We start from the raw sequence: 27625 nt of genomic DNA, 5'->3' as shown, positions 1-27625 counted from the left end.
CCCCTCCCCCTACTTCTCCACTTCCCATCCACAAGCACCCAGATTCACAGAGGGGTATCATGTTCCAGCTCTTGATGAGTATGCAGTAAGGTTTAGGATGGCCTTTAGGATGAGAGGTATCGTAGCAGCCGTCTGTGCAAGATGCATTTGCTCTGTGGCCATCAGCGAATTCTACCCAGGATTGACAGAGGCTGTATTTGTCTCCAAGTCTGGACTTGTTTGTTTTTCATCTTTGTGCCCCTACGGAGCCATGCACGTAGTAGGTGTTCTCTATTTCTTAAATGAATTGAGTCCCACACTATTGTGTGAGAGAGAAAGGAAATCTTAACCTGGGTTTTTTTATCTGCCATTGTTAGAAAGTTCTCTGTTAAACTGATGTTCCCTTGACTAATAAGGGCTTTAAAATCTGTCTTGATGAGCTCTGCCTGGTGTCTCCACTTGAATTACAGGCAATGACAATAAATGCATTATAATAGTGCCTCGTGTGTATAAATCCCCTATGTCAGAGTATTTTAAAAGCTTTAGAAACACATTCTGATATTATGATAGATCACCCTTCTCTTTATATATAAACAATCCCTAAATAACCAATCTTTGTCATTAATGTGAAACAAATGTTTAGGCTAGAAAGTATTGACTCATGTTTTTGCTTATCTCAGCAAATATCTTGGACCTGAAGGAGTTGACTGTTTTCAGTCCCAAAGAATGAAAGGTTGTATTAACAATGATTTTGTTTGGATATATCAAAAGTCTTGTATAAAATGTAAAATGCCATAGCCACGAGGAGACACATATAATAGCTACCTGAAAGGCAAGTATGGCTTTCACGGTTGTTATATTTCTATCATATTCTCCAGATTGGTTTTATTTTTTTTCAATGTCTTATTTATTTATTTTTGAGAGAGAGAGCACAAGTGGGGGAGAGGGGGCAGAGAGAGGGAGACAGAGAATCCAAAGCAGGCTCCAGGCTCTAAGCTGTCAGCAAAGAGCCCGACATGGGGCTGGAACTCATGAACTGTGAGATCATGACCAGAGCCAAAATTGGATGCTTAACTGACTGAGCCACCCAGGCGCCCCATATCATATTCTCCAGATTGATTTTAAAATATTAAATCATTCTGGGCATTATCCTTCTCAACAAATAAGCATTAAGCATCTATGTGAGGGCACCATGCTAGGCTTTAACTAATAGTAGTCACCATGTGATTGGTCTGCAAAAACATCAACTCTGTATTCTGTGCCCTTGGTCCCACCCTCGTTAGCAAGATGATCAGCATTACTTAATTCTCAGCCCTTCCTGAGACGGTGTTAATACATCTGAAAGTGTGAGCTTTGTAGTCAGACTTCCATTAAAACCCCAGCCCATATGTTTGGTTAGGTGTTTGACTCTGGGAAATTATTCAGTCTGTGAGCCTCAGTTAACTCATCTGTAAAATGGGTTGATTGTCTCTCTGTGCCTCCCAGAAGTCATATATACCAAATGAGACATGGTTCACTGTGGTAAATGGATAGGTTATTTCTGTGTACAGCAATTTTATCCTTAATCCTGTCCTCATTTTGTTGTCCTTCCCTGTATTTCTGTCTTCTCTCATTCACCTTTTAATTCAGTCATGTCTAGATGTATTCTTTATGTCCTTGCAACCTATGGGAAATCCTTTCTGAAATGGCAGAACACAATTAGACCAACCAGCGTAAGGACACAGGTCTAGACCATGTAACGTCAAATCCCCAGCATGCTGTGAGATGCCCCTTAAATACCCTTCACCCTTAATGCTGTGTTTATTGTGATGCCTTAACCGTGTCAGAGCCTGGTTCTGTTCTTTGAGCAACATAGCTGCCTTAGTGGATAAACAGCATCTCTAAAGCATCCCTATTTTGTGGTTTATCAAATGACAGTCTGTATGACCCAGATATGTGAGCTGGTCTCCGTGGGCTCCCGGGCATCTTACTGTGTTATTTCCCAGGCCTTCGTGAGTCTGTAATACAAGTGAGGCTGGCATGGACTCTTCGAATTACACAGTCACCTCTGTGCTACCCACAGAAGGGAGTCCTCCGGCCTCTTCTGCTCTGGGAGGAGAACCCCTTGTGCCTTCGTAGGCGGCCCTTGTGATCTTTGTCGGCCAGAGCTGTGGGCTCCTCACTGTGCTGGGTCTGTTCCTCCTGTCCTCACCTGGACACCGCGATCACCTGGGTGCACCTGCTGCTGCTGGAGCCGCCGGCATTCCCCTGCAGCCGCCGGCATTCCCCTGCAGCCGCCGGCATTCCCCTGCAGCCGCCGACATTCCCCTGCAGCCGCCGGCATTCCCCTGCAGCCGCCGGCATTCCCCTGCAGCCGCCGGCATTCCCCTGCCTCCCGCATGTCCCGTCCTTCACCACCTTGAAGACGGTTCTCTCCCTGCACCGCCCTCTTTATCGAGCGGAACAGCTCTATTTTTTTTTGAAATGGTCTGTACCTCGGGCATCCTAGCCTCCCTCGTCCAGATGTTTCCTGGGTTGTCTCCAACCCTCCCTTCTAGGCCGTTCCAGATGTCCTCTCCTCGGCCCTCAGTAGATGTCACTTCCTGCGAGCCAGATGTTCAGTTCTCAGTTACGCCTTCTCAAATTTGAGACCTCTCAATGTCGGGGCGCCTGGGTGGCTCATTCGGTTGGGTCTGACTCTTGGTTTTGGCTCAGGTCATGATCTCATAAAAATAAAACCTCTCAAAAATTTTTAATGTTTATTTATTTTTGAGAGAGAGAGAAAGAGAGGGAGAGAGAGAGAACTTGAGTTGGGGAGGGGCAGAGAGAGGGAGAGAGAGAATCTCAAGCAGGCTCCAGGCTCTGAGCTGTCAGCACAGAGCCTGACACTGGGCTTGAACTCACAAGCTACGAGATCATGACCTGAGACGGAAATCAAGAGTCGGACGCTTAACTGAGCCACCCAGGCGCCCAAAAGCCTGTCAATGACTTTACTAGAGTATTGCCGAGCCAGGCCTTCGTCATGCCGGGCGTGTGTATTTTAATGAAAATCAGAAGTTTGCATTTCCCCTACCAGCTCTTGACCCGTTGGCTTTAACACTCTAGTCTGTAAAGGTCCATTTCAGTCATGCCGCCCGGCATCTCCCCAGCCCCTTCGCCTGTGCTCTCTGCAGACCTGCCTCCATCTGTGTCTTCAGTCATGATTTCTTAATGAGAATGAGCAGGACGGAGCCGCGCGCGCCTGACTTGGGTAAGGCAGCCTGAAAAAGAAGTTCCCGACGTCACCCTTTATTGTTTCCCGTCCCACAATGGAGAGTCTTTTTCCGGATGTTCCCTACCCACCGGGGTATTTTAAGCATGGTTTGTGAGATCCTTGGGCAAAGCACGGAGCTTCTCCAACGGCAATCTTTTTCTCAGATGCCAAGCAGAAAGCTTATTTGGCTTACGGGGTTAATGGCAAAAGGCAGCACTATAATTAAAAGTTGCAGTTCTGCAGGGGAGGGAGTTACACCTCTCAGCTTGCAATTAAGCTGTTCCACAGTTTATGTGGGTATGTTTACAAAGTGCCCGGACAAATTGAGATAAAAGTCTTGACGCTCCGTTATCAGATGTCTTAGGGCTACTAGAACTCTCATAGCCATACCTAGGCATGTGTTGGGCTCGGGTATAGTATGATGAATGGTAACGATAGAGACAGTAGAGTAGGGTGGTACTGGGGGGGTAACAGTGGTATTCCTCGTTTTTGTAGTTACTGAACACCTGCTCACCTTCCCGAATGCATTCGTTCTAGCCCCTTCCTACCCATTCTGGAAGGAGAATTTCATTGTCCTCATTTCACGGACCAGAGAAAGGAGACCCAGAGAGTTAAAGAACTTGCCCCAGGTCACAGAGCAAGTCAGTGGCTGAGCCAAGACATTAAACCAGGCCTGGTCGCGTGCCAGACCCTGAACACTTTCCGTTATGTTCCAAAGCCTCTCAAATGCCTCCCACGTTAAAAAAAAAAAAAAAAAAAAAAAAAAAAAAATTTTGTGAATGCCAGTTAAAACGTTTGCCGGCGACGGGAGAGAGGTGCTGTCACAAGAGCCATGTTCTGTGGAGGAGGAAGGAAGGGCAGTGGTAGTCCAGGCACCGAGGCCGCTTTACTGTGCGTGTCCTGCTCCAGAAATGGCTTCTTTCGGTCCTGGAGCCACAGCATGGCGTTTCTCAGCAGGGCCACCTCCTTCACGGCCCTGGCCGTGTGCTGTCGCCCGGCTGGCTCTCGGCAGCTCCAGAGCCCGACCAGGGGGGCATGGGGGTCCCTCTCAGACTGAGAAATCTGTGCTCACCAACAATGTTGGTGGGGGCGGGGCGGTGGGTGCATTGGGGTCAGAGCAAAAATGGGGCTTCGATGACCTTTGTGGGCAATGAGCGGCCACCTGCAGTCCTGAATAAAACCTCAGGCCCAGAAAGGGAGTCAGACTAATTAATTCAGATGCAGTTTGCCGTGAAAGGATCAAAAAGTGCCCTCACTTTTCCTCGGAGCTAGTGGTAGGTCTTTGGGGATCTTTCTCCACAGAAGGGGCGACACAAGGTTGTCGGGGTGCATATAGAAATGTGAGAATTTTGAGTAGTTTAAAAATGCTTAGGGGTCACTTGGAGATGGATGGATAAAAGAGACGTGCTTAGGGATTAACACGGCTCAGCCACCACAGAGACTGTGGGTGCCGGGACTTACAGATACAGCCAGGGTAAAAATATGGACCAAGTCCCAAGCTTTCCAAAAGGAATAGAAGCAAGGAGATAACAGCAAGAGCCATTCTTAATTATGGATGGATGAAATGAAGGGGTCAAGGCAGACTGAGCAGCCAAAAGGAGTTCAAGAGTTTAGTGTCAGTAGAACTCAGGCAAATGGCTGGGAACTGAGAAGCCACAGGAGGCAGTGCCTGCCTCAGATTTCGTTTCCCTCTGGTAAAACTCAGCTCTGCATATGATGTTTCTCTGGACTTTAGGCCTCAGGTAAGAAACAGATAAGCAAGGAGACTGTGGCCAAAGGGCCCAGGCGGTGGAGAGGTAAGGCGTGACACCCAGAGTCCTAGAGATCTGTTGTTTCTGCCTGGCCTAAGTGAGTTCTGGGGCTCCGGGGCAGGGAGACCTGCAGGGAAGGCTGACCCCTCTCTCCCCCCAGCCTTGGTGGTGTGGGACATAAGCCTCATGCCGCTGGCAGCCTTCTCGTCCCCACAAAGCGAGACGGGCCTGAGAATTCAGCAAACGCAAGAAGAATGCAGGGCCGAGGGACTCCGAGAATGTTCCCGATGACAACCCTAGCCCCTGAGTCCAGCTGGGCCCGATCGAGTGTTCAGTGATGTGAGCCAGTGAATTCCATATTTTGCTTAAGCCATTTCCAGTTAGGTTTTCTGTCACTGGAAATCAAAAGTCTCCTCATAAAAGCAAGGGATGGCTTTTATCAAAGGAATCCTTCCCCTCTACCTTTTATTTTGGGGCTGTGTGACAGCATGAAGGTGAGGCCTTTATGGCCATAATTCTGTGGTTCTAACTAGCCTAGAAACCAGAGAAGGTACCAGGCATCCCTTATTGTGCCTCCAGGATGGGGCAGCAGACCAGGAGTCTCGGCTTTCTCTGGCTTCGTGGCTGACATGCCCCGTGTTTTAGGCCAGGTCTCCCACGTCCCTTCTCTGCCTCAGATTTTCTCCACTGGAATTTCTGGTCTGTGTCTGAGTGCTGTTATGTCTGAGAAACTAAATGATGAACTTGGCCCCATCCCGCTGTTTTGCTGACAGATGAGAAAGCTCTCACACACATACCCAGGGGTAAGGGTTGACACTTCAGGTGTGGTGATGAGCTATTATGCAAATATATTCCAGAAGGATGACGCTTTTGAGGAACTCCAGGGCAGCGAATTTCTCAAATAGCCCTGGTTCGAACTTATTATTCATTATGCCGTGGTGCATAATTTTACTCCGGGTCCTGTTACATTTTGCTGAGCAGTTAAAGAATTTGAGAAGTGCAGAGGAGTGCAGGGTAGTGAAGTTGACCATGTGCCTGCAGGAAGGCGTCCAACATGCCCACCTGCTTCCCGGCCGTCTGGGGCTGCTGACTCTACACTTCAAGGTCACCCAGGAGCGGGGCTTTGTGACTGAGTCAGGTTGATGGATGGTTGCAGGGGGGTGTAAGTCTATTACAGCATGAGGGCAGAGCCCTTTTCTCTGCACCGCAGCAAGTGAGGGCAGGGGGGTCCTGTCTCAGCTCTTAGGGAAGTGTTGGAGACTGGACTGATTTCTTCCAAACAAAGGAAGGCAGGAAATATCCAGCTCTTAAATCCACATTAAATTGCAAACTCTTTTACCACCTTGGATCAAATATACGTAGCGCAGGAGATTTATAGTGCATATATCCAAGGCATCTGCACAGAGCAGGCCCACCCTCCAACGCCAAGAGCCCTGAGCACGTTGGAAGGTCTGTCCTGTGATCGGCCAGTGCTCAAAGTGGACGTCATTGGCTGTGGCCAGTGTGTTCTCATTCCTCCCGTGACTGATGGACTCAGCTGCGGGCAGGCCGGTTTGGGTCCCGGAGAATGTGTGCATTTGAGGCTCTAGGTGAAAACTCATTCATTGGCATTCTAGTGATCTGGTGGGGCGCCTTTAATCTTATTACTCTGAGCATATTTCCAGGACTGACTTTAATCCTGCTTCACTGAGAGCCAAGAGACCTGGCCCAGGCTTCGCATACGGCTGCTGCTTCTTGATACACAGGGTTCCAACTGATTAATGAACTTAGTACACAACGTGGACATAGAAGCTATATTCTTTTTTTCCTGTCACTTTGGGAACATTCCACCATCATCCCCACTCGTAGGGTTTATAGTACTTTCTCATGGCTGGATTGCTGTGTTTACTTCTCTCTGTAAACAGTTCAGGAGATTGATGCTTCCCTTCAAGATTTTGAAAAATGGCCAGTAATGGAAAAATAATCACATACATGAGAATTAGAAAAAAAAAATCTATTATCTGATAAAAAAACAAGGGTATTTTAATGTATTATATTCCTTTTCCATTCGTGATGCCTTCCTATATTACATGAAAGGAAGTATTTGTTTTTTTAAATTTTTTTTTTCAACGTTTTTTATTTATTTTTGGGACAGAGAGAGACAGAGCATGAACGGGGGAGGGGCAGAGAGAGAGGGAGACACAGAATCGGAAACAGGCTCCAGGCTCCGAGCCATCGGCCCAGAGCCTGACGCGGGGCTCGAACTCACGGACCGCGAGATCGTGACCTGGCTGAAGTCGGACGCTCAACCGACTGCGCCACCCAGGCGCCCCAAGGAAGTATTTGTTTTAGAGATTGTATAGTTGGACCTTATTTTCCTAGTGCCGGGGAAGGCTTTGGAGAGACGATACTTTGAAGTTTGGGGGAAGGAAGGAGAGGAAGTTCTTAATGGGTTTTAAAGAAAATTGGGTAGGAAATGAAGTTTTTAAAAAGCAGTTTTGAAGAGCAGTCCAGAATGACTTTTTCTGTGTGAAGTTAGCATGGGTAAAGAACAGCCACAAGGGAGGAGGTTTTCTTAGCATTGTCAAAGAACTTGTTTTGGTTTGAAAAGATTTGTGCACCCCTAGGTTTATGGCGACATTTACAATAACTAAGATATGAAAGCAACCCAAGTGTCCATTGGTAGATGAATGGATAAAGAAGATGTGGCGTGTGTGTGTGTGTGTGTGTGTGTGCATAAGTACAATGGAATATTACTTGACCATAAAAAAGAATGATGTCTTGCCATTTACAACAACATGGATGGACCCAGAGGGTATTATGCTAAGTGAGATAAGTCAGACAGGGAAAGACAAATATCATGTGAGTTCTCTTATATGTGGACTCCAAGAAACAAAAGAGAGGAGCAAGCAAAAAAAAAAAATTGTCTCGTAAATACAGAGAACAAACTGGTGGTCGCCAGAGAAGAGGTGGAGTGGGGGGCATGGGTGAAATAGGTGAAGGAGATTAAAAGGTACGAATTTCCAGTTATAAAATAAATAGGTTGCAAGGATATAAAGTGCAGCGTAGGGAATATAGTCAATAATATTGTAATAATGCCATAGAGTGACCATACCTCATTGTGGGGAGCATTGTACAATGTATAGCATTGTCGAATCACTGCATGGTACACCTGAAGCTAATATAACGTATGTCAACTATGCTTGGATAAATAATAAAAATAATTTGGGGAAAGGCTGGGGCCAAGGCGGGACAGCTGGGAGAGTTGAATGAGCTGATGATCTGTTGCCTATTGTTCCTGTGCTCCTTGAGCCAAAATTGTACACAATCTATTTTAGTATTTGAAAAATCAATTTGGAAAACATTTTCAGGGTAAACTTTACCATTCCTTTTTTCTCCATGACAGAAAAATCTATACCGAAATGTCTTGATGCAGTGATATCAGAACCATTTTCTATTTACCCATCGTCACTCGTTGTTCCCTTGGGTAACTGGCCTGTTACAAGGTAAAAGCGATTCTTTGTTTAGTTCTGTGGAGGTTGGCAGGCAGAGATGCAGCTCTGTATTTCAGTGTTCTACCCAGAGTCCTGTGCAATGTTTAGTTGCCATCTTATGCCTTGAGAAAATGGGGGATCAGAAGAATTAAGCGATTCTCTCCTTTACGCCCCTCAAATAGTTTAATCAGTCTTAACCCAAGTAGGAAACAAAAATCAGGCTTATTGACTTCAAATTGCAGTTTTATTCTTGCGTTTTTAAGATGGAGTTGTGAGCCACGCACAGTGTCATGGTCCAGAAGTGAATAAAACAACAAAGGAAAGGTGAGGTCCATCTCAGCAGGAAACTTGCTGGTGTGCTTTTATTAAGCGCTGCCTCCCTTGGTGACAAAATGGCATCGTGTGTCAATGGCTTCACATCCAGAGAATGTGTCTTCCCAAGATGCTGCCGCTCCTGAGGCAAGTGGCCATGCAAACGGGACCTGAGTTAATTCATCAGGGCTGTGTGTGTCCCTGAGCAAATAGCTGTCGACTCTTGCTGAGGATTACGGTGTCTTTTTTGCTGTGTGGGGAGCTTGTCTTAATCCCAAATCTGTGCATACCACTGGTCACCAATGGAAAAAAAGTACACGGGTCTTCATCCCAGGAGAAATTTCACCCACCACTCTAAAACGCTGTCCCATGGATGACGTTGGGCCTCTTGCTACCAGAAGGATACAAAAGAAGTCCAAATCTTAAATCGAGCATGTTAAACTTGGGGAAAAACCAGCACCTTCTTGCTAATTTAATCCTTATGAGTCAGTTATAATCCTCTGCATCTCAATTTATTCAAGCCTCCCTTTGGCTGACTCTTTGCCCAACTGCATGCAACCTGAATTTTTTTTTATTGCTGTTTTTATTAGTTGCATTTGCAGAATGAGAAGAAACACTTTTCACCCCCTAAATATTTATGACCTTCCAGTGAGTGAACAGTTGGACTTCATATCCTGTATTTGAAATGCTGGATAATCTTGGATTCTTCTGGCTGAAATGGGAGAAGCAGTCCTAATTGGAAATGTAAGCGAGTTAAGATCAGAAATACAATTTCACCTGAATGCGTGATTATAGTAACGAAATTCAGGCCTGCTATCATCTATGGAGATTTTTTATTTTGACTTTTTTTTGTTTTTGTTTTTTTAGCTAGTTACAGATTCATGTACAGTTGAGAGAAGTAATACAGAGGGATCTCCTATATATCCTTTACCCAGTGTGCAGATGCTAACATCTTGCAAAACTATCGCAAACCAGGTTATTGATGTTGATACAGTCAAGATATCGAGCTTTTCCGCCGCCACAGAGATTTCTCCTGTTGGCCTTTCTTTTATAAGTAGACACTCTTTTATAAGCACCCCTACCCCTTCTTAATTCCTGTCAACTACTAATCCATCCTCCAGCTCCATAGTTTTGTCATTTCAAGAATGTTCTATGACTGGAATCATACAGTATTTATCCTTGTGGGATCAGCTGTTTTCACTCACCATAATTCAGTGGAGATTCATTCAGGTCATTGTATGTGTCCGTAGTTTGCCCCTTTTGAATGCCGAGTGTATGGATATGCCACAGTCTCTAACAACTCACTCATCGAAGGACGTCTGTGTTGTTTTCGGTTTGGTGCCATTATGAACAAAGCTGCTATGGACATTCGTCTGCAGGTTTTTGTGTGTGAACATAAGTCTTCATTTCTCTGGGATAATTGCCCAGGAATCCAATTGCTGGGTCATATGGTAGTTTTTTAGGAAACTGCCAAAATGTTTTTTCAGAGGAGCTATACCATTTTACATCCCGACCGGCAATGTATGAGAGATCCAGTTTTCTGTAGCTTTGGCAGGTATCTTCACTATTTTTTATTTTAGCCATTCTGGTAGGTATATAGTGATATCTCATACTGGTTTTAATGTACATTTCCCTAATGACTTAATGGTGTTGAACATCTTTTCCTGAGCTTATTTTCCATTGGTATAACTTCATCAAGGAAAAATGTTTGTTCATGTCTTGTTCACATTTTCTAACTGAATTTTTTTTTTAATTTTGGGGTTGTGAGAGTTCTTTATATATTCTGGATACTATTACTTTGTTAGGTATGTGGTTTGAAAATATTTTCTCCCTGAATTGTGGCTTTTTATCCTCTTAACAGAGTATTTTGTAAGCAAAAGTTTTGAAAAAGCTGTTCTTATCAAGTGCACATGGACTATTCTTCAGGAAAGACCATATGCCAGGCCATAAAACAAATCTCAGTAAATGGAAAAGGATTGAAATTCTACAATATATGTTCTCCAACCACAATGGAATGAAAACCCTAAATCAACAGCAAGAGGAAACCTGGAAAATCGCCAAATATGTATCAAATAAAACACTCTTAAACAACCAATGGGTCAAAGAAGAAATCACAAGAGAAACATAAAATATATTTTGTGATGGATGAAAAAGAAAACATAACACATCAAAAATTTATGGAGTGTAGCAAAAGCAGTACTTAGAGGGAAATTCATACCTGTAAATGCTTACATTAAAAAATAAGAAAAATCTCAAATCAAGATGCTAATCTTCCACCTTAAGCAACTAGAAAAAGAAAAGCAACCTAGACCCAAAGCAAGCAGACAGCAGGAAATAATATGGAAGCAAATGAAATGGAGACTAGAAAAACAATAGAGAGAATAGATGACACCCAAAACTGGTTCTTTGTAAAGATCCACAAAATCAAATAAACCTTTACCTGGAATGACCAAGAAACAAAAGGCAGAAGACAAATTACCATAGTCACAAATCAAAGTAATGGCACTACTACCAACCTTACATAAATGAAAAGGTTAAAGAGTGTTCTATAAAACATTGTACACAAACAGATTTGCCTAGATGAACTGCGGGAATTTGTAGAAACACACAAACTACCAAAATTGACTGAAAAAGAAATAGAACATCTGAATAGATGTCTAAGGAGAATGGATTAGTAAAAACAAAGAAACAAAACAAAAATACTCCTACCAAAGAGAAGCCTAGAACCAGTGGGGTTCAATGGTTAATTCTATAAAATGTTTTTAGAAGAATTAACATCAGTCCTTCTCAAATCTCCCAAAATATTGTGGGGGAAGGAATGGTTCCTAAATCATTCTAAGGAGCCAATGTTACTCTGACACCAAAGCCAAACAAAGTCATCACAAGAAAAGAAAACCTTAGATTAATATCCCTTATGAATAGAGATGCAAAATCCTCAAAGAGTACTAACAAACCACATTCTGCAGCCCATTAAAAGGATTTTATACCATGAGTGAGATTTACCTCAGGAATGCAAGAGTGGTTCAATATATAAAAATCAATGAAATATACTTTATTAATAGAATGAAGAAAAAACTGTATCTCAATTGATGCAGAAAAATTACTTGACAAAATACAACATCATTTTCATGATAAAAACACTCAACAACTAGGTTTAAAAGGGAAGGTCTGATAAAGGGTATTAATGAAACAAATCACATTAACATTATACTTTATGAAATACTAAAATCTTCCTAAGATAAAGAACGAGGCAAGAATGTCCCCCTCACAATTTCTATTCAACATTGGACTGGAAGTTCTAGACAGAGCGATTAGGCAAAACAAAACAAAACAAAAAAAAGCACCCAAATTGGAAAGAAGTAAAATTAGTTCTATTCACAGAGGACATGATCTTATGTACTGGAAATCCTAAAGAATTATATACACACAAAAACTATTAGAGCTAATGGCTGAATTTAGCAAATCTGGAAGAAACAAATTAAACATACAAAAATCAGTTGTTTTTCTATACACTAGCAATGAGAAATCTGAAAGTAAAATTAAGAAAACAATTCAATTTACATTAGTATACCAGGAACAAAATACTTAGGAGTCAATTTAGTGGAAAACTAAAGTGGGAGTGGAAAACATGAACACTTGAAAACCAGAAACATCGCTGAAAGAAATTAAAGAAGACAAATAAATGGAAAGACATCCCATGTTCATCAATTTGAAGACTCAAGAAGGCAGTAAACCTTAAATTGGCCTACAGATTGAATTAATTCCTGTCAAAATTACAACTGCCCTTTTTTAGGCAGTTTATCCTAAAATTCCTATGGAATTGTTAGAGCTCATTTTATTACTTTCATTAGTGTACAAGCCCTGTATATGTATTATTATATTTAACAAAACCTATGTATTTCCTCTTCTTTTGAATGATTATAAATGTATTTTTTAAAATTTGGTATCTATCGTTTGTACATAGAGATAAATTTCTTTTTTTTTTAAGTTTATTTATTTTGAGAGAGAGACAGTGCAAGTGGGGAAGGGCAGAGAGAGAGAGAGAGAGAGAGAGAGAGAGAGAGAGAGAGAGAGAAAATCCCAAGCAGGCTCCACACTGCCAGTGCAGAGCCCAACACGGGACTCAAATTCACAAAACCATGAGATCATGACCTGAGCCAAAACCAAGAATCAGACACTTAACCGACTGAGCCACCCAGGTGCCCAGTAAATTTCATTTTTGTATCTTTATCTTGTACCCTGAAACCCAACTGAGCTCACTTACTAGGTCTAGGTTTTTGTTTTGTTTGTGTTATTTTTGTAGATTCTTTGGAATTTCTGTGTCCATAATCATGTCATCAGCAAATATGTAATGTTTAATTTCTTTCTTTCCCAACTGTATGCCTTTTATTTGCTTTTTTTGTCTCAGTGCGGTGGCTAGAACTTCCAGCACTCTACTGAATAAGAGTTATTAAAGTGGAAAGCATTCAGTCTTTCACCGTTGAGTACAATGTTAGCTGTAGCTCTTTAGTAGATGGTCTTTATCAAGTGAAGAAGTTCCTGTCTATTCCTATTTTCCTGAGTTTGTTTTCCCTTAATCATGAATTGGTATTGGGTTTTGTCAACTGTTTCTTCTGCATCAATTGTGATTTTCTGTCTTTAGCCTGTGAGTATGATGGTTTATATTGACTGATTCTCATATAGTAAATCTGACTTACATTCCTGGAATTGGTGTGTAATTTTATTGTTTTTGCATTCTGTCTTTTTCAGGCTTTGGTATCAGGGTAATACTAGCTTCATAAAGTAAATTGAGAACTATATCTTCCTCTTGCAATTTTTGGAGGAGATTGTATATAACACAGATGTTAGGTCTTTTTTAAACATGTGTTAGAATTCTCCAGTAAAACCATCAGTGCTTGGGTAATTGTTCTTGAGGAGTTTTTAGATTACCAAATAAATTTCCTTAATAGTTAGAGAGCTATTCAAATTATCTATTTCCTAATGGGTGAGTTGAAGCAATTAGTATTTCCTGAGGAATTGGTCCATTTCATCTAAGTTATAAAATTTGTGCATATAAAGTTGTTTGTAATATTTCCCACTATCCTTTTGATATATGCAGGTTTGGCAGTATATCAGTAACTTGTGTTTTTTCTCTCTCTCTCTCTCTCTCTCTTTTTGAGGGCTGTGGTCAAGCTTCCTAGAGATTTGTTAATGTAATTGATATTTTCAAAGAACCAGCTCTTTATTCTTTGTTTTTCTCAATTATTTGTTTTCAATATCACTGTTTTTTTCCGTATGCTTTTTATGGGTTTATTTTGCTTCTTTTTCTAGATTCTTTTTTTAAAGTTTATTTATTTTGAGGGAGAGAGAGTGCAAGCAGGGAAGGGACAGAGAAAGGGAGAGAGAGAGAGAGAAAGAGAGAAAGAGAGAGAGAGAGAGAGAGAGATTGAGAGATTGAGAGAGAGAATCCCAAGCAGGCTCCATGCTGTCAGTATGGAACCTGATGCAGGGCTCAATCCCACAAACTGTGAGATCATGACCTCAGCCAAATCAAGAGTCAGACACTTAACCGACTGAGCCACCCAGGCACCCCATTTCTTCTAGATTCTTGAGGTTGAAATTAGATTATTAATTTGAACTTTTCTTCTTTTGTTATGTATATATTTAGTGATATAAATGTCCCTTTCACTACTGTTTAGCTATTTCCCACCAATTTTGATATGTTATGTTTTCATTTTCTTTCAGTTTAATTTGTTTTAATTTCCATTAAAACTTTACCATTGACACAGATTATTTGGAATTGTGTTGTTTAGTTTCCAAGTGTCTGAATATTTTCTTGTTACCTTTCAGTTATTGATTTCTAGCTTGAGTAATTTGGAACTCAAAATAACAGTTGGAAAATACACTTGGTATAATTTCAGTTTTAAAAAATTTGTTGAGATAGGCTTATGTCCCAGATTATGTTCTGTCTTGGTATGTGCTCACTGGGCACTTGAAAAGAATATGTATTCTATTGTTATTGGGTTGAGTGTTCAATAAATGTTGGTCAGATACTGTTGGCTCACAGTATTATTGAGTTCTATATGCTTGCTTATTTTATGTCTAGTTTTTCTATCAAATTTTAAGAGATGGGTGTGGAAGTTTCCAACTCGAATTGTGGATTTGTCTTCTCTTCCATCAGTCTTTGGCAACTCCATTATTCGCTGAATGCGTATTTAGGATTAATGTATTTTCTTTGTGGGATAAATGTTTTTATCATTTTGTCTCTGGTAAATTTCCTTGGTATTGAGTCTACTTTATACTTTATCTGATATTAACATAACCATTTCTGCTTTCCTTTGATTAATGTTTGCAAAATATCTTTTTCCATTCTCTTACTTTTAACTGACCTATGTCACTATATTTAAAGTATGTTTCTTGTGGACAGCATATAGCTGGGTAGTGTTTTTAAATCTCCTTTGCCAGTCTCTGTCTTGCTATATTTAGGTCATTTATGTTTAATGCAGTTATAACTTAATTTGCCATTCAATTTTTTGGTTTCTGTTTGCTCTGTAATTTCTGTTTGTTTTCTCCCTGACTTCTTGTGTGTTTGCTCAGCACCTTTAGAATTCTATACGATTTATTTATCAAATAAGTTTTGATTGTATTAATTAGTGATTGCTCTAGGCATTATATTATATAAAATGACTTATCAAAGTCTACTAGTGTTGTCATTTTACCAGTTCAAGTGAAATGCAGAAACCTTACCTCCCTCTCATGCTCTCTTACTCTCCCTTATTTCTAACATAATGTTATATTTTCTTTACATACATTTAGAACCACAGACGGTTTTGTAATTTTTGCTTGAACCATAAAATATAATTTAGAAGACACATAATGAGAAAGGATGTCCATTGCATTTGCTCATAGTTCTGCTTACCGCGTTGTTTCCTGTCCTCTGATGTTCCAAGTTTCATTCTTTTAATGTCTTTTCTTTTTAGAGAACTTCCCTTGACTTACTATTTTTAGGGTAGATCTCCTGTTGATACATTATCTTAGTTTTCCTTCATCTGAGAATGTCTCAGATTATTCTTCCTTGTAGAAGGATATTTTCACTGGATATAGGATACCGAGTTGTCAGTTCATTTCTTTCAGCACCTGAAAAATGCTGTGTCATTTCCTTCTGACCTCCATGCTTCCTAATAAGAAATCCACTGTCATTCACATTGTTTTCCCCCCATAGGTGAGTTCTTTTCACTCTCACTGCTTCCAAGACTTTGTCTTTGGTTTTAGGAGCTTGACTGTGATGTGTCTTGGTGTGAACTTCTTTGAATGTATCTGCAATTTCTCCTCTTCTTATGGGACTCAGATAACTAGGATGTTAAATCTTTTGTGATAATTCCACAGGTCTCTGAGACTTCTTGTTCTGTTTCAGTCTGTTTTCTCTCAGTTGTTCCGATTACGTAATATCTATTGTTCCATCTCCCAGTTCATTGATTCTTTTTTCTCTGTCTCTTGCATTCTGCTATTGAATCCTTCCATTGGGTTTTTTATTTTGTATATGCATTTTGTATTATTTTGTATATAATTCTATTGTATATTTTTACTTAGAAAATTTCTATTTGGTTCTTCTTTGTATCTTCTATTTCTTTGCAGACTTTCTGTTTTTGTGCTGAGATTCTCTTTTTCCATTTGTTTCAAAAGTATTCTTAATTGCTCATTGAAGAATTTTATGAAGACTAATTCTAAATCTTTGTCAGATAATTCTTTCATTTCAGTTATCTCAGTGTTGGCATCTATGAATTGTCTTTTTTGACTCTTTTTGAGATCTTCCTGTTATTATGACAAGTAATTTTCTATTGAAATCTGAGCATTCTAGGTATTATGTTATTTGATTCGGGATATTATTTAAATCTTCTGTCTCAGCTGGCTTTCTCTGACACCATTCTTTCAGGAGAAAGGGAGCAAAGCTTTGTCACTTCTGGGTGGAGTTACAAGGCAAAGCCCAGGCCCATCAAAGGTGGCTGTATTGACAAGACCCCCTACCTTTAATTTGGGATCTCCAACAGCTACTCCCTAAGGGCCTAGGAACCAGAACTAAACCAGACCTCCCAGCTGGTAGCAAAGTTGGAAGCCACCTGAATGTCTGTCCTCAGTCAGAGCCCACTCTGCCAGCTGTACAACCCTGTGTCCTCGGGAAATTTCTTTCATGCCAAGTCATTCTGAAGCATGTAGTGACAGACAGGCAGACAGAAGAGCAGTGGCTGGCTTTGAGAGAACTAATATGATTGTCAGTGGCAGCAAAAATGAAAGATGCAAAACAGACCCGAATGAACCTTGTATATCTATCCAACTTGAAAGGTGACAGTGTCCTTCTATTTAAGCTCTGGCTACCTTCACATTGTCTAGATTTCTGTAAAGCCTTCCTGTCCCATGAACAGAACTACAGTCCATCCATAACTCCATTCTGGGTTTGCTGTGTGAACAGACACCCGTCAAACTTCTTCCAGCCGGTCACATTCCCCATCAAAAAACAGGAACAGTTCTCCCATAAATAGTCTGTGTGTGCTGACAAATGGGAATTTGAAGCAATATAATTAAATTGCTGTTAAATTATTTAAGTGCCTCGGGTGAAACCGTATAGGAGAGAAGGCGCTTGACTCAGGGAGACACATCAGGAGGTGAGAAAGCAAAATTTGAAGGGAGGAAACTAGCTTTGTTATCTGCATTCCGTATTAACAGAAGGGAAGAGGCTTCAGAGTAAGTCACCCTATCTGGAAAGGCCTGTTACTAGACTCTTGGCCTGTGGCCCTTAGGACGATGTTGCCTAGCAATGAACAGGGACTCGCCAGGCAGTTGCTAGAAAGAGTATGTGCACATGCACACATAACATGTACCAGCATACTGTACTCCCCTTGAGATTGGGGCGTGAGATACAAGCCCCCGTTTTCTCTTTAAGCAACAGAATTGATGTTTATGCAATTGGACAGTTAAGGCAGAAATCCAATTACTGAGCTAATTAGCACCTTTGAGTGGTAAGCACCAAATGTGCAGGAGGAAAACACTGGAGAAAAGCTCAAATTACCCACTATGGCTGACAGTTCACCTTCTGAGAGAGTCTGGTGGAGAGTCAGAGGCCCTGGGGTCCACAGGCAGCTTAGCATAGTTATTGCAGATCGGAATTTAGCACTCTGCGTTCTATAGCCTTTTGAAAAGATAGCTTTCCAGTTAACATAGTTTTAGAAGGTGTTTTAATTCCCTAAGGAGTTTGGTAAATGACTTTCTTTTGGCTCAGTCCCACTTTAAAAATTGTTTATTCTGCTGCTGAAAATTCCATTTGTCCTAGGTCTTCAGGTGAAATTAAAATTCCATTTAGGGACTAACTCTGCCGACATGGGATTTGGGCCTTCATTAGAGAGATTTTGGTTGTTTGCTTTATTTTTTCGCCACCCTGGGCTCTTTTACTTTCAATGCTGATCTAAGGGTATTTGGAAGGAAAACCAAAGCAGTAATAGAACAGGGTGGTGGGGTTAACAGCCTTTTTGAGATGCAGCAGAATATTTTTTCTCCCCAACCCATGTGTAGAATCTGTCCCACAAAGCTCAAGCAGGATCTTGCCTAGATGGTTCTCGAATATCTGAGACATATGAGGAAAAGTTTTTCTTAGTTCCGTCTAAGTATTTTGTATCTGTTCTGATTCCCAAGAGACACGTTCACGGCAGAAGTCTGTATTCTGAGGTTTCTTCTTAAGCACGATTACTTAACAAGTGTTTGTCCTGTATTAAACCGTACTCGGGATGTCAGCGATCATGTTTAAATATAATCTAGTGGCTCCTTTCTTAGCAGGAGTCATGAGAGGGAAAAATAACTTTAAAAACAGCATTAGTTTGGACTCTTCATTCGTTCGTGCCAGTGGTAAGCAAACATGTGTCCTCGTGCTACTTGGGGTCTGGCCGTAAGAGGCCACTATTATCAAATAATCACACAAAGAAATATATGATGTGGTAGAGCCAGCCCACCTGGGTTCACATCCAGGTTCTATCGCATATTAGCTCTGTGACCTTGGGCACTGAGTCTCGGGTTCCTCCTCAGAGGGAACGGATATAATCACGGTACCTACCTATGAGGGTAGTCGTAAGCATATGAGTTACTGCATGTAAAGTACTTACACAAGGAAGCGTTACGGAAATGTTAGCTGTCGTCATTGTTAGTGACATTAACCACGACAGGTGCCCTGAAGGAGAGGTACGATGTGTGAAGGAGCATGTGACACACGAGTCTCACCTAGAGCAGGGGTCGAGAAGACTTGTCACAGAGCAATACTTGGGCCGGACTTGCGGCACCAGAGGAGTCTGGGAGGAAAGCGGGTGGGTCCGAAAAGACTCCCAGGTGGAGGACACAACTGCTGCAGAGGATGCAAGGGAGGGCCGGGTGACAGGAATAGGAAGTCGGGGCCTGCGGAAGACGTAGAAAAACGCTAGCATGGTTGCAACAGACAAAGCAAAGGGCAGAGCGACAGCAAAAGCAGGGGCCAGCCACGCTAAAGGTCACTTCTTTCACCCATGTCAGCAGAACCCTCGTTATGTTCAAACTTGTCCACAAGCCTGTGTTCAGTGAGATATTTCTAGTGATAAGCCCTTTCTTAATGGCTCAGGTTTAACCATATGAAATTGTCATGTTTGTACATCATGAACAATTAAATATCCAAGTTCACGTGGCTGATGTCAAGCTCTTGTTTCATCTTTCAAAGGATGATGAGACCACCAGTGAATACCTAGAATAAAAAGACAAAGCAGGTCAGACACAGTCTCTCTGAGCACGGCAGACTGGGCTTTTAGAGTCAGAAGTGGGTTGGTACCATCCGCACAGGAGTTACACGGGGACAGTTGTTGATCGGTGAGAAGTCTTCAGTGAGTCCATCCCTCACTGGCTGGCTTTCAGGAGCAAGGGGTCACATGGGTTGGCTGGCTTACAAAAGCTGTGAATGGAGGAGCTGTCATAACGGAAGAGATTTAAATCTGGTTCTGATGGCCATTAGTTGCCATAGCTACCGGCAATATGTCTTCTTCCAAGCTTGTAAGAGCTGAGTTTATTCTTGTGGTTGGACCTGAGAAAGGCCCATAAGAATGCGCCCAGCTCTTGCAAGCAGGTGGTGGAGACACTGACGACCTCCCACAATTTTCTGGGACCAACTTGAAAAGAAAGATGCCTGTGTGTCCGCTTTCAAATTCAGAAAGCGAGTGACATTCCATTGGCAGTCCAAGGGCTTGCTTCTGTTTTATGGATCTGGTGCTCAACACTGAGAAGGCGCAAGGCCAGTCTCCCAGTCCTGAGATGTAATCGTCTCTCCCCTCCACGTGTTTCTTGTACTTTTCCCTTCTTTATCATGAGAGCCCGCTCCCTCCCTGCGGCACTGTCACATTCAAGCAATCACCCCAACAGGTGAGTTCCGTGACCCCTACATTCCCCACCACACAGCCAGTTCTGTAGACCGACTCCCATTTGTAGTGACCTCACCATGACTTTTGGCCCTTCTGTGGTCCCTTCTAGCACACGGCGTGTGGATAACTCCAACACGAGACTGGCGGTCCAAATTGAAAAGGATCCAGGTAAGAAGATACCTTCTTTCTCTCTTTTTAAACGATGTATTTATTCTGTTATATAGATGGATTCCTTCAGTCCAAACAGGGGGGATGACTCCTCATTCTTTGTAATCATTGTGGAGGTAAGGTAGGTCTTGGTAAATATGCTGCCTGGTAAGATAAAACTATACAAGTAGACAGACCAAGCATCCTGATTTGGCTTGGAAATGCTCCTCTCCATCATTCAGAACCGATTTGGTACCTGTCTGGTATTGAGTGACTCTGCCAATTAAGACACTTTAGTTCATGTGTGACAAAAGTCAAATTCAGACTCTAAACCTTGCTATTGGTCTTGTAGCCAAAAATTCTCAGGAAAACCGTCAGCATTGTGATATCCTCCAAGGCAAACCATTCCAGGACCTAAGATTCCGAAGTTTTCAGAAACTTTGTTCAACACGAAGCTACGGAAGGATTTACCTGCTAGGAAATTGTGTTGCTTTTTCCTTTCTGTAATCTATTTCTTTTTGAACCATTCTACCTTTCTCCTCACCTCAGAACTCTCTCCCCTCTGCCAAACATTTTGTCCAGGAAGAATTGTATGATGCCATGATCTATATTTGAACTGCATGTACACGACTCATCTGAAATTGTAATTTGAAATTTGAAAATACCTGGAGAGAGAAGTTTATGTTTTGTTGACCTAAAGTTCAGCTTGTCAGTACGGCTTGGTGGGGGCGGGTGGGCTACAAATATCTCTGATGAGCATCTGTGGGACTCTATGACCTGGCAGGGCCGTTGCTATTAGGCCTATGGTTGGTTTCACAAGTGCATCATGCCTCTAGTTATTCACAATGGCTGTCTCATTTTAATCAAATTATGCAGATGTGTGGTCAAGGTGTTCTGAAAAGATCTCCGCTTTAGTGGTTTAAATTGTTTTGTTTTATTTCAATATCAAACAGTTTGAACAATTAAGCAAAAGTTAATTCTCTCATTCAGGCCTTTCCTTTAAAAGTGGCAGAGACTCGAAAAAAATCTCTAATTAGTGTCTCGGGTTGCATGCTGATGAATCACTGAAAATGAATAGACTCTCAGGTCAGGCAGGCTTAATCTGCATAGAAGATTAAGCATACTGATACCTCATTAGATTACATGACATGACTCAGCCCACAGAATAGTTTATTCCTCTCCATTAATCATAATTAGGTTATAAATGCACTAATTTCAATTCGGCCTTTAACAGTCATGAATGCCCAGCAAGGATAGTCATAATTTGATGGTGTTACCTTATAGATTTCTTACGGGTGGATCAGCTCTTCCTTGTAGGAGTACACCTGGGGCCAATCTTCATCTTCCTGTGCCCCCAATCACATTTCCTTTCCCCCGGGTATGGAGCTGGGAGCTCTGTTCAGCTCTGCAGTCTGTATCTTGAACTTCTCTAACTCCACCTCCACTCCAGTAGACGATCTAGAAGGGAGCCTTAAGTTTTGCTTTTAGGCATTTCCTCTGTGGGGCAACTCTGCTTTCCTGACTTTCCAGAGCCAGAATCTACTCCCAAACATGAGATACTCCTAAATCTTGAACAAGTTTCTGTCCTTCATCATGAGAGATCTGATAGAGGGAGTGAACGGGAGATGAAAGGAAATACACCATGAACCCCCAATTCCACGCGCCCCCCCCCAACATTCCATCATTCCTTCTTTCCTGTAGCCTTCCTTCACTCCTCTCTGGGAGTCTTCATCCACCCAATTAGAATGACTAAAATTAAACAAGCCACAAGCTACAGCTGACAATGGCGAGTCATGGCAAGGGTGCAGAACAATTAGAACGCCAATCACTGTGGGGGGGGGGGGGCGGATACAAACATGGTGCAGCTGCTCTGAGAACCGCGGCCCCGCTCCTAGGTATTTTACCCAAGAGAAACAAAAAGTTGTGTTCACATAAACTTCCACTCATGAATATTTTGGGGGGATTTGCTCATAATCCCCCCAAACTGGAAATAAGCCAAGGGTCCCCCAACTGATGAATGGATGCACAAGCCTTAGTAGATGCATACCACGGAATACTACTCAACACTGAACCAGAACAGATCGCTGCTCTGAACGACAACGTGGAGGAATCCCAAATGCATGATTCTCCTTGGTGGTTCCGTGCCTGTGCATTTATTAAGTCTCATAGGATTACACACTAAAAAAGATAAATTTTACTCTATAGAAGTTATTCCTCAATAAAGCTGAGTTTTATATATATATGTATATAATTTAAAAATAATAAATTGTGTTAATATATCTATGTGTATATAATGTGTAAAAATATATCAGTATATAAGATATAATACTAGCAGTAATCGTTTATATTATAGAATATATATGTGTATATATATATGTGTGTGTGTGTGTGTGCGCATGTAAATTGATGGTGTTTATTGTCTGTAAATGATTCCTCAGTGACTTTGATTTCCAAAAGCCCCTAGAGTCACTTGACAGGTGTGTTCTTAAAAACAAAATTTTTTTAAAGAAGCTGTCCATCATTCAGCAGATTATTTAGCTGATCGCTATTGCACGATAGCACTTCCGCCAATATTGGGACACAAAACTAAGCAAATTCAGACGTGGATCTGTCTTCCTTCACTTCATGTCTTCTTCTTTTTTTAAGTGTATTTATTTACTTAGAGACAGAGAGACAGAGAGAAATAATCCTAAGCAGGCTCTGCGCTGTCAGCCTGATGTGGGGCTCGAACTCACAAACCATGAGATCATGACCTGAGCCGAAATCTAGAGCTCATGTCTTCTTCACTTCGCTTTCTCCACCTCACTGGAGAAATCAGATGTGAATCAAGTGACTGTATCCACATACACACACAAACACCAGAAGTCAGATTCCATTGGTGACAAGTGCTTCCGAGCAGAAGACCATAGGGCTGAAAGCCCGTCGTAGGGGGTTTGGCCCAGCGAAGTGGTCGGTGGGGGCTTCCAGGAGGTGGTGATTGAGAGGAGGTCTGAAGAATAGTAAGTGTTAAAAAGCCAGAGAGCAAAGAAAGACACGCCCAGGCGGAGAGATCGGAATCTACAAAGACCCAGGCTGGAAAGGGACAAGGACTCTACTGAAAGAAGTTCAGTGCTGAGCATAAGGGAGAAGGGAGGAGGAAGTTTGTGTGAAGTGAGGAAGGAGATTGAAGTAGGGAGCAGATCCCACGTGCCTCTCGTGCGCCCATATGACCTAGGTTTGCTCCTGGCTTGTACCAGTGACTGTCCTCGCTTTAAAGATACCTGGGAGTGCTAAATTATATGGGAGCCCAGTATAGGCAGTGAGAAGAAGCCTTGTTTCCATCTTAAGGGCATTGGGGAACCACTAAGGTCCTTAAGTTATGGGGTGGAGGGGTCCTAAGTAGCACATTCAGCTTCTCAACTTGAAGGGCTGATTGTGGCTGTGGTGTAGAGAATAGACCGGGTGGCAGGTCCCAGTGAAGATACACTGGCAAGTCATATGACTAGCGTGGCTGTCCGCTTGAGAAATAATGTAGCTTGCAATAGGGTAGGGGTAATGCAAATGGAGAGAGGTGGAAAGATGCAAAAACTATTTGCAGTGAGGTGCTTGGGTGGCGCAGTTGGTTGAGCATCCGACTCTTGATCTTAGCTCGGGTCAGGAGCTCACGGTTTGTGGGTTTGAGCCCTGCATTGGGCTCCGTGGCGACGGCTCAGAGCCTGCTTGGGATTCTGTCTCTCCCTCTCTCTGCACCTCCCTCAAAATGAAGAAATAAACTTAGGGAAAAAAAACTATTTGAAGAAAGTAAAATTGAGAGGCTGGGGTGTGAAGGAGTGGGAACGGAGATCCCTGGGTGATGGCTGACCGGGTGGTGGTACCATTTACTGAGACGGGCAACAGAAGGGGGCCTGACTTGGGCCCGTGGAAGGTGAGGAGCATTGGAGACACACGGAAACAGATGTCCAGTAAGCACGTGGGACAGGTCTAGTGCATAGACAAGAGACCTCAGCTGGAGGTGTGAATCTGTCAATCATCTGTATTCAGACAGTGATTTTAATGCATTTGTGTAGGTGAGATTGCCCGGAAGGAAAATAAAGGGAAAAAATAAGAGGGTCTCGCAAAGTCGACAAAAACGGGCAAAGTATCTAAAAAGCCTGATTTACCCTTAATCAAATGACAGCTCACTGATTCCTAGGTCTGATAGAAGTAAGTACCCACTGATCATATTTCTTGTTCTCCCTTTAGGGAATGATGACAATAATCTTAATTCCATCTTTTATGAGCACCTGACAAGGGCCCTGCAAGAGTCCCTCTGTGGAGACTTAGCTCTTGGTCGATGGGGTAACTACAGCTCTGGCGATTGCTTTATTTTGGCTTCAGACTACCTCAACGCTTTTGTTCACCTGATTGAAATCGGAAATGGTCTTGTCACCTTTCAACTTCGAGGACTGGAATTTCGAGGTAAGAATCTCCTCATTGTGGAAGCTGTTGGAAGCCGGTTGCCTAAACTTATTATTGTGCAAAGCTTTAATAAGAGGTCACCATGGGGGTGCCAGGTGGCTCAGTCGCTTGAGCAGCCGACTCTTGATTTTGGCTCAAGTCACGATCTCACGGTTATATGGGTTCGAGCCCCACGTCAGGCTCTGTGCTTACCATGTGTGGAGACTGCTTGGAATTCTCCCTCTCTCTCGGCCCCTCTCCTGCTTGCATTCTCTCTGTCTCTCTCAAAACAAACAAACAAACAAACAAACAAACAAACAAACAAACTTAAAACAAAAAGTCACCATGAAAGAGGAAGAAGTTAGTGCCTGTCTTACAGGTTGAGAATTAGGAAACTGGTTCCAACTGCCTTTATTTATGTATTCTGATATAAATAAATCCCAGTCATCTGAGAGAATAATGAAGTGAAACATGTCATCTGGTGTAAACCTTTGGAGTGGCAAGTTAGATCTTTGGTTTAAATTTTTCTGGAAAGAAACTCAAAAGTGACGGGAGGCCACAGAACATGCATGGGCTCCGTGTGGAGTCAGCCAGAAACAGAACCTGGTTCTGTGGGTTTCCAGTGTTGTGATCTGTAGTGGATCATCTTTCGGTGCCTGAACTTTCCTTTTCCACTGTCAAATGATAGTCATCCTTCAAAAGAAGGATGGCTGCCTCTATAAAGTTGTGTGACTTCAATGAGATCATGTATGTGAGGGCTCTATGTGGATGTTTACTGTTTTGCGGTTAATGAGCTGACCTGATCTGGAAAGTGCGACCCCAGTTTGTCTGTTAATCTGACGCTGGAGCTGTGCGGTGGAGTGTGCAGCAATTAGCATAACCCCTGTGTTCATGTTTCTGCCTCCTGTGTCCTTTGTTCACCCCCCTCATCCAATGCATGTCTTTCTGACGCCTCCTCCGTGTCAGGCCAAGTTCTAATGCTGGAGATGCAACGGGTCCGTGACCTGAAGGACTCTTGCCCTTGCGATGTTTACCTTCAGTGGGAGATGTGGAAAGCGAACAAGGAAACAGATGAGCAGACTAATCACAACTAGTGGAAGCACGACGAAGGAAGGAAATGGGACCGCCTACCTAATTCATGCTTTAGGAGATTGTTCTGGTAGCTGTGTGCAGACTGTCCTCCAGGGGGGGCAAAAGCAGAAACAGGAAGGCCATTGAAGAGTGTCTTGTTGTCACCCAGCCAGGAGAAGAAGTTGGAGACAGAGAAGCTCAGGGCGATTTGGAGGTGGAAAGGGCTGGACTCAGTGTCGGGGGGTCTGGGAAAAGGAGGCTCAGCCTGCTTCCCTGGTTCCAGCTTGAGTGCCTGGGTGGACAGAGGCGCATTTACAGAGACTGGGAAACCTAAATGAAGAACAGGACTTTTGGGTTTGGGAGTGTAATCGAGAGCTCCATTTTGGATATTTATTTTTTAAATGCTCATGATTCACCTAAGTGAATTTCTCAAGTAGCTAATGGGACACGCGAGCCTTCTGTTCATTCAGGAGACATTTACCAAGGGCCAGGCTTGGTGCCATGACTACAGAAGTGAAGGGCCCCACCTTAAGCAGCTCGGAGCCTTACTGACTAGAGACTCATCCTGAGCGACCACCGTCCAGGGATTTGAGTGTCGTGGCAGCTCTGTGCATGGGGCGCTGTGGGGACCAGAGCAGGGCACTGGGATCAGACTGGAGTCTGGGTCAGCAGAGGAGAGGCTATAGTTGGAGGGGAGAGGCAGGCAGAGGTGCGATGATAAAGAGGCACAAAATAGCCAGATGTGGTTTCCAGATGGTTTGGGAGAAAGGGGTCCCAGATAATGCTGGAAAGGTGAGTAGGAGCCAGGTTACCACCATCCAGAACTTCCGAGTGATGAAAAGATACCTTATAGCCAAGAACAAAGTGCCATTATTTTATATCTTTAACACAATTACCTAATCCTTTAACCGAGTCTTTTGGTTCTAAGCATTAGTTTTCCTATACAAATTTGTACAAAAGACTTTTTTTTTTTTTTAGAGTGGTGGGTTCTGTGGTTGAGGCACGTATTCTGTGCATCCTTAAAAACTTGAGGAATCTAATTCAGGGAGCTTATTTTGGAAAAGGTTATGGGGCCGAGGGAGTAGTGATCAGATTCTCTTCAGAACAAACAGAGAAGCAGTGTGTCCCTGAAATTTTACACAAACGCCAGAAAATGCCACAGGAGGTGGTGGAAATTGTCTCTGTACAGTCATGCAACAGACTTGTCTCTAGTGAGAGCTTTTGGGTTTTCCTGGACTTCAAAGGAAGGATTTTTCAAGTTCACCTAGTTGAACCTGAGTTAATAGTCTCTATTACAAGTTCCATGCAGCTTGCAGCTTCTTTTGGCAAACTGACCTGATGTTTGAGTTTAAGGGCTTCAGAGTCAACTGGACTTTAGAAGCACGTAGCACTTTGCTCCCCCCACGTATCGCAAATGGGCGTGCTTCTTGATCCACCACCCTGAATGTTTGGGCTTCACCTCATGTCATTTTTGAGGGTGTAACCAACTGCCGCAAGACTTAATGGTTTCAGACGACAAGGATGTCTTCTTTCTCACGGTTGTGAGGGTGGCTGGTAGTTCTGTCACTCTCACCCTGGGTTACTCGTATGACTCCATTCAGCCAGAAGATGAACCAGGCTGGAAGGTCCAAGGTGCCACATCCAGATCGGGCTACCAGCTCTGGCCCCCTGGCTGTCCTCCAGGTGCTGCTCAGTGACGGGTGGGCTGGACCAAGTGTGGTCTGGGTGTCTGCGAGGCCCCTTATGGCCCAGTCTTTGGGACAGGCAGCACATCACTGCCATCATGTTCTATTGGCCAAAGCCATCCCCAAGGACAGCTCCAATACATGTGGCCCTAACACGTTG

At 42.8% G+C, this 27625-nt stretch overlaps 1 protein-coding gene across 4 annotated transcripts in view; it reads left to right on the top strand.

The window, feature by feature from the left end:
- Positions 1 to 27625, top strand: part of PCNX2 (pecanex 2) — a 303842-nt gene that overhangs the window by 220191 nt on the left and 56026 nt on the right. For 3 of the 4 annotated variants that reach the window (XM_058696163.1, XM_058696164.1, XM_058696162.1), the window contains exons 24-25: positions 20256 to 20314; positions 24515 to 24730. In XM_058696163.1, coding sequence (XP_058552146.1) covers positions 20256 to 20314; positions 24515 to 24730 — 275 coding nt within the window. The remainder of the gene's footprint in view (positions 1 to 20255; positions 20315 to 24514; positions 24731 to 27625) is intronic. The other variant, XM_058696165.1, reaches the window with a different exon arrangement.

This window comes from Neofelis nebulosa, chromosome 13, assembly GCF_028018385.1.
Source record: "Neofelis nebulosa isolate mNeoNeb1 chromosome 13, mNeoNeb1.pri, whole genome shotgun sequence".
NCBI classification, from domain to species: Eukaryota; Metazoa; Chordata; class Mammalia; order Carnivora; family Felidae; genus Neofelis; species Neofelis nebulosa.
This window is presented reverse-complemented; position numbering and strand designations above follow the sequence as displayed.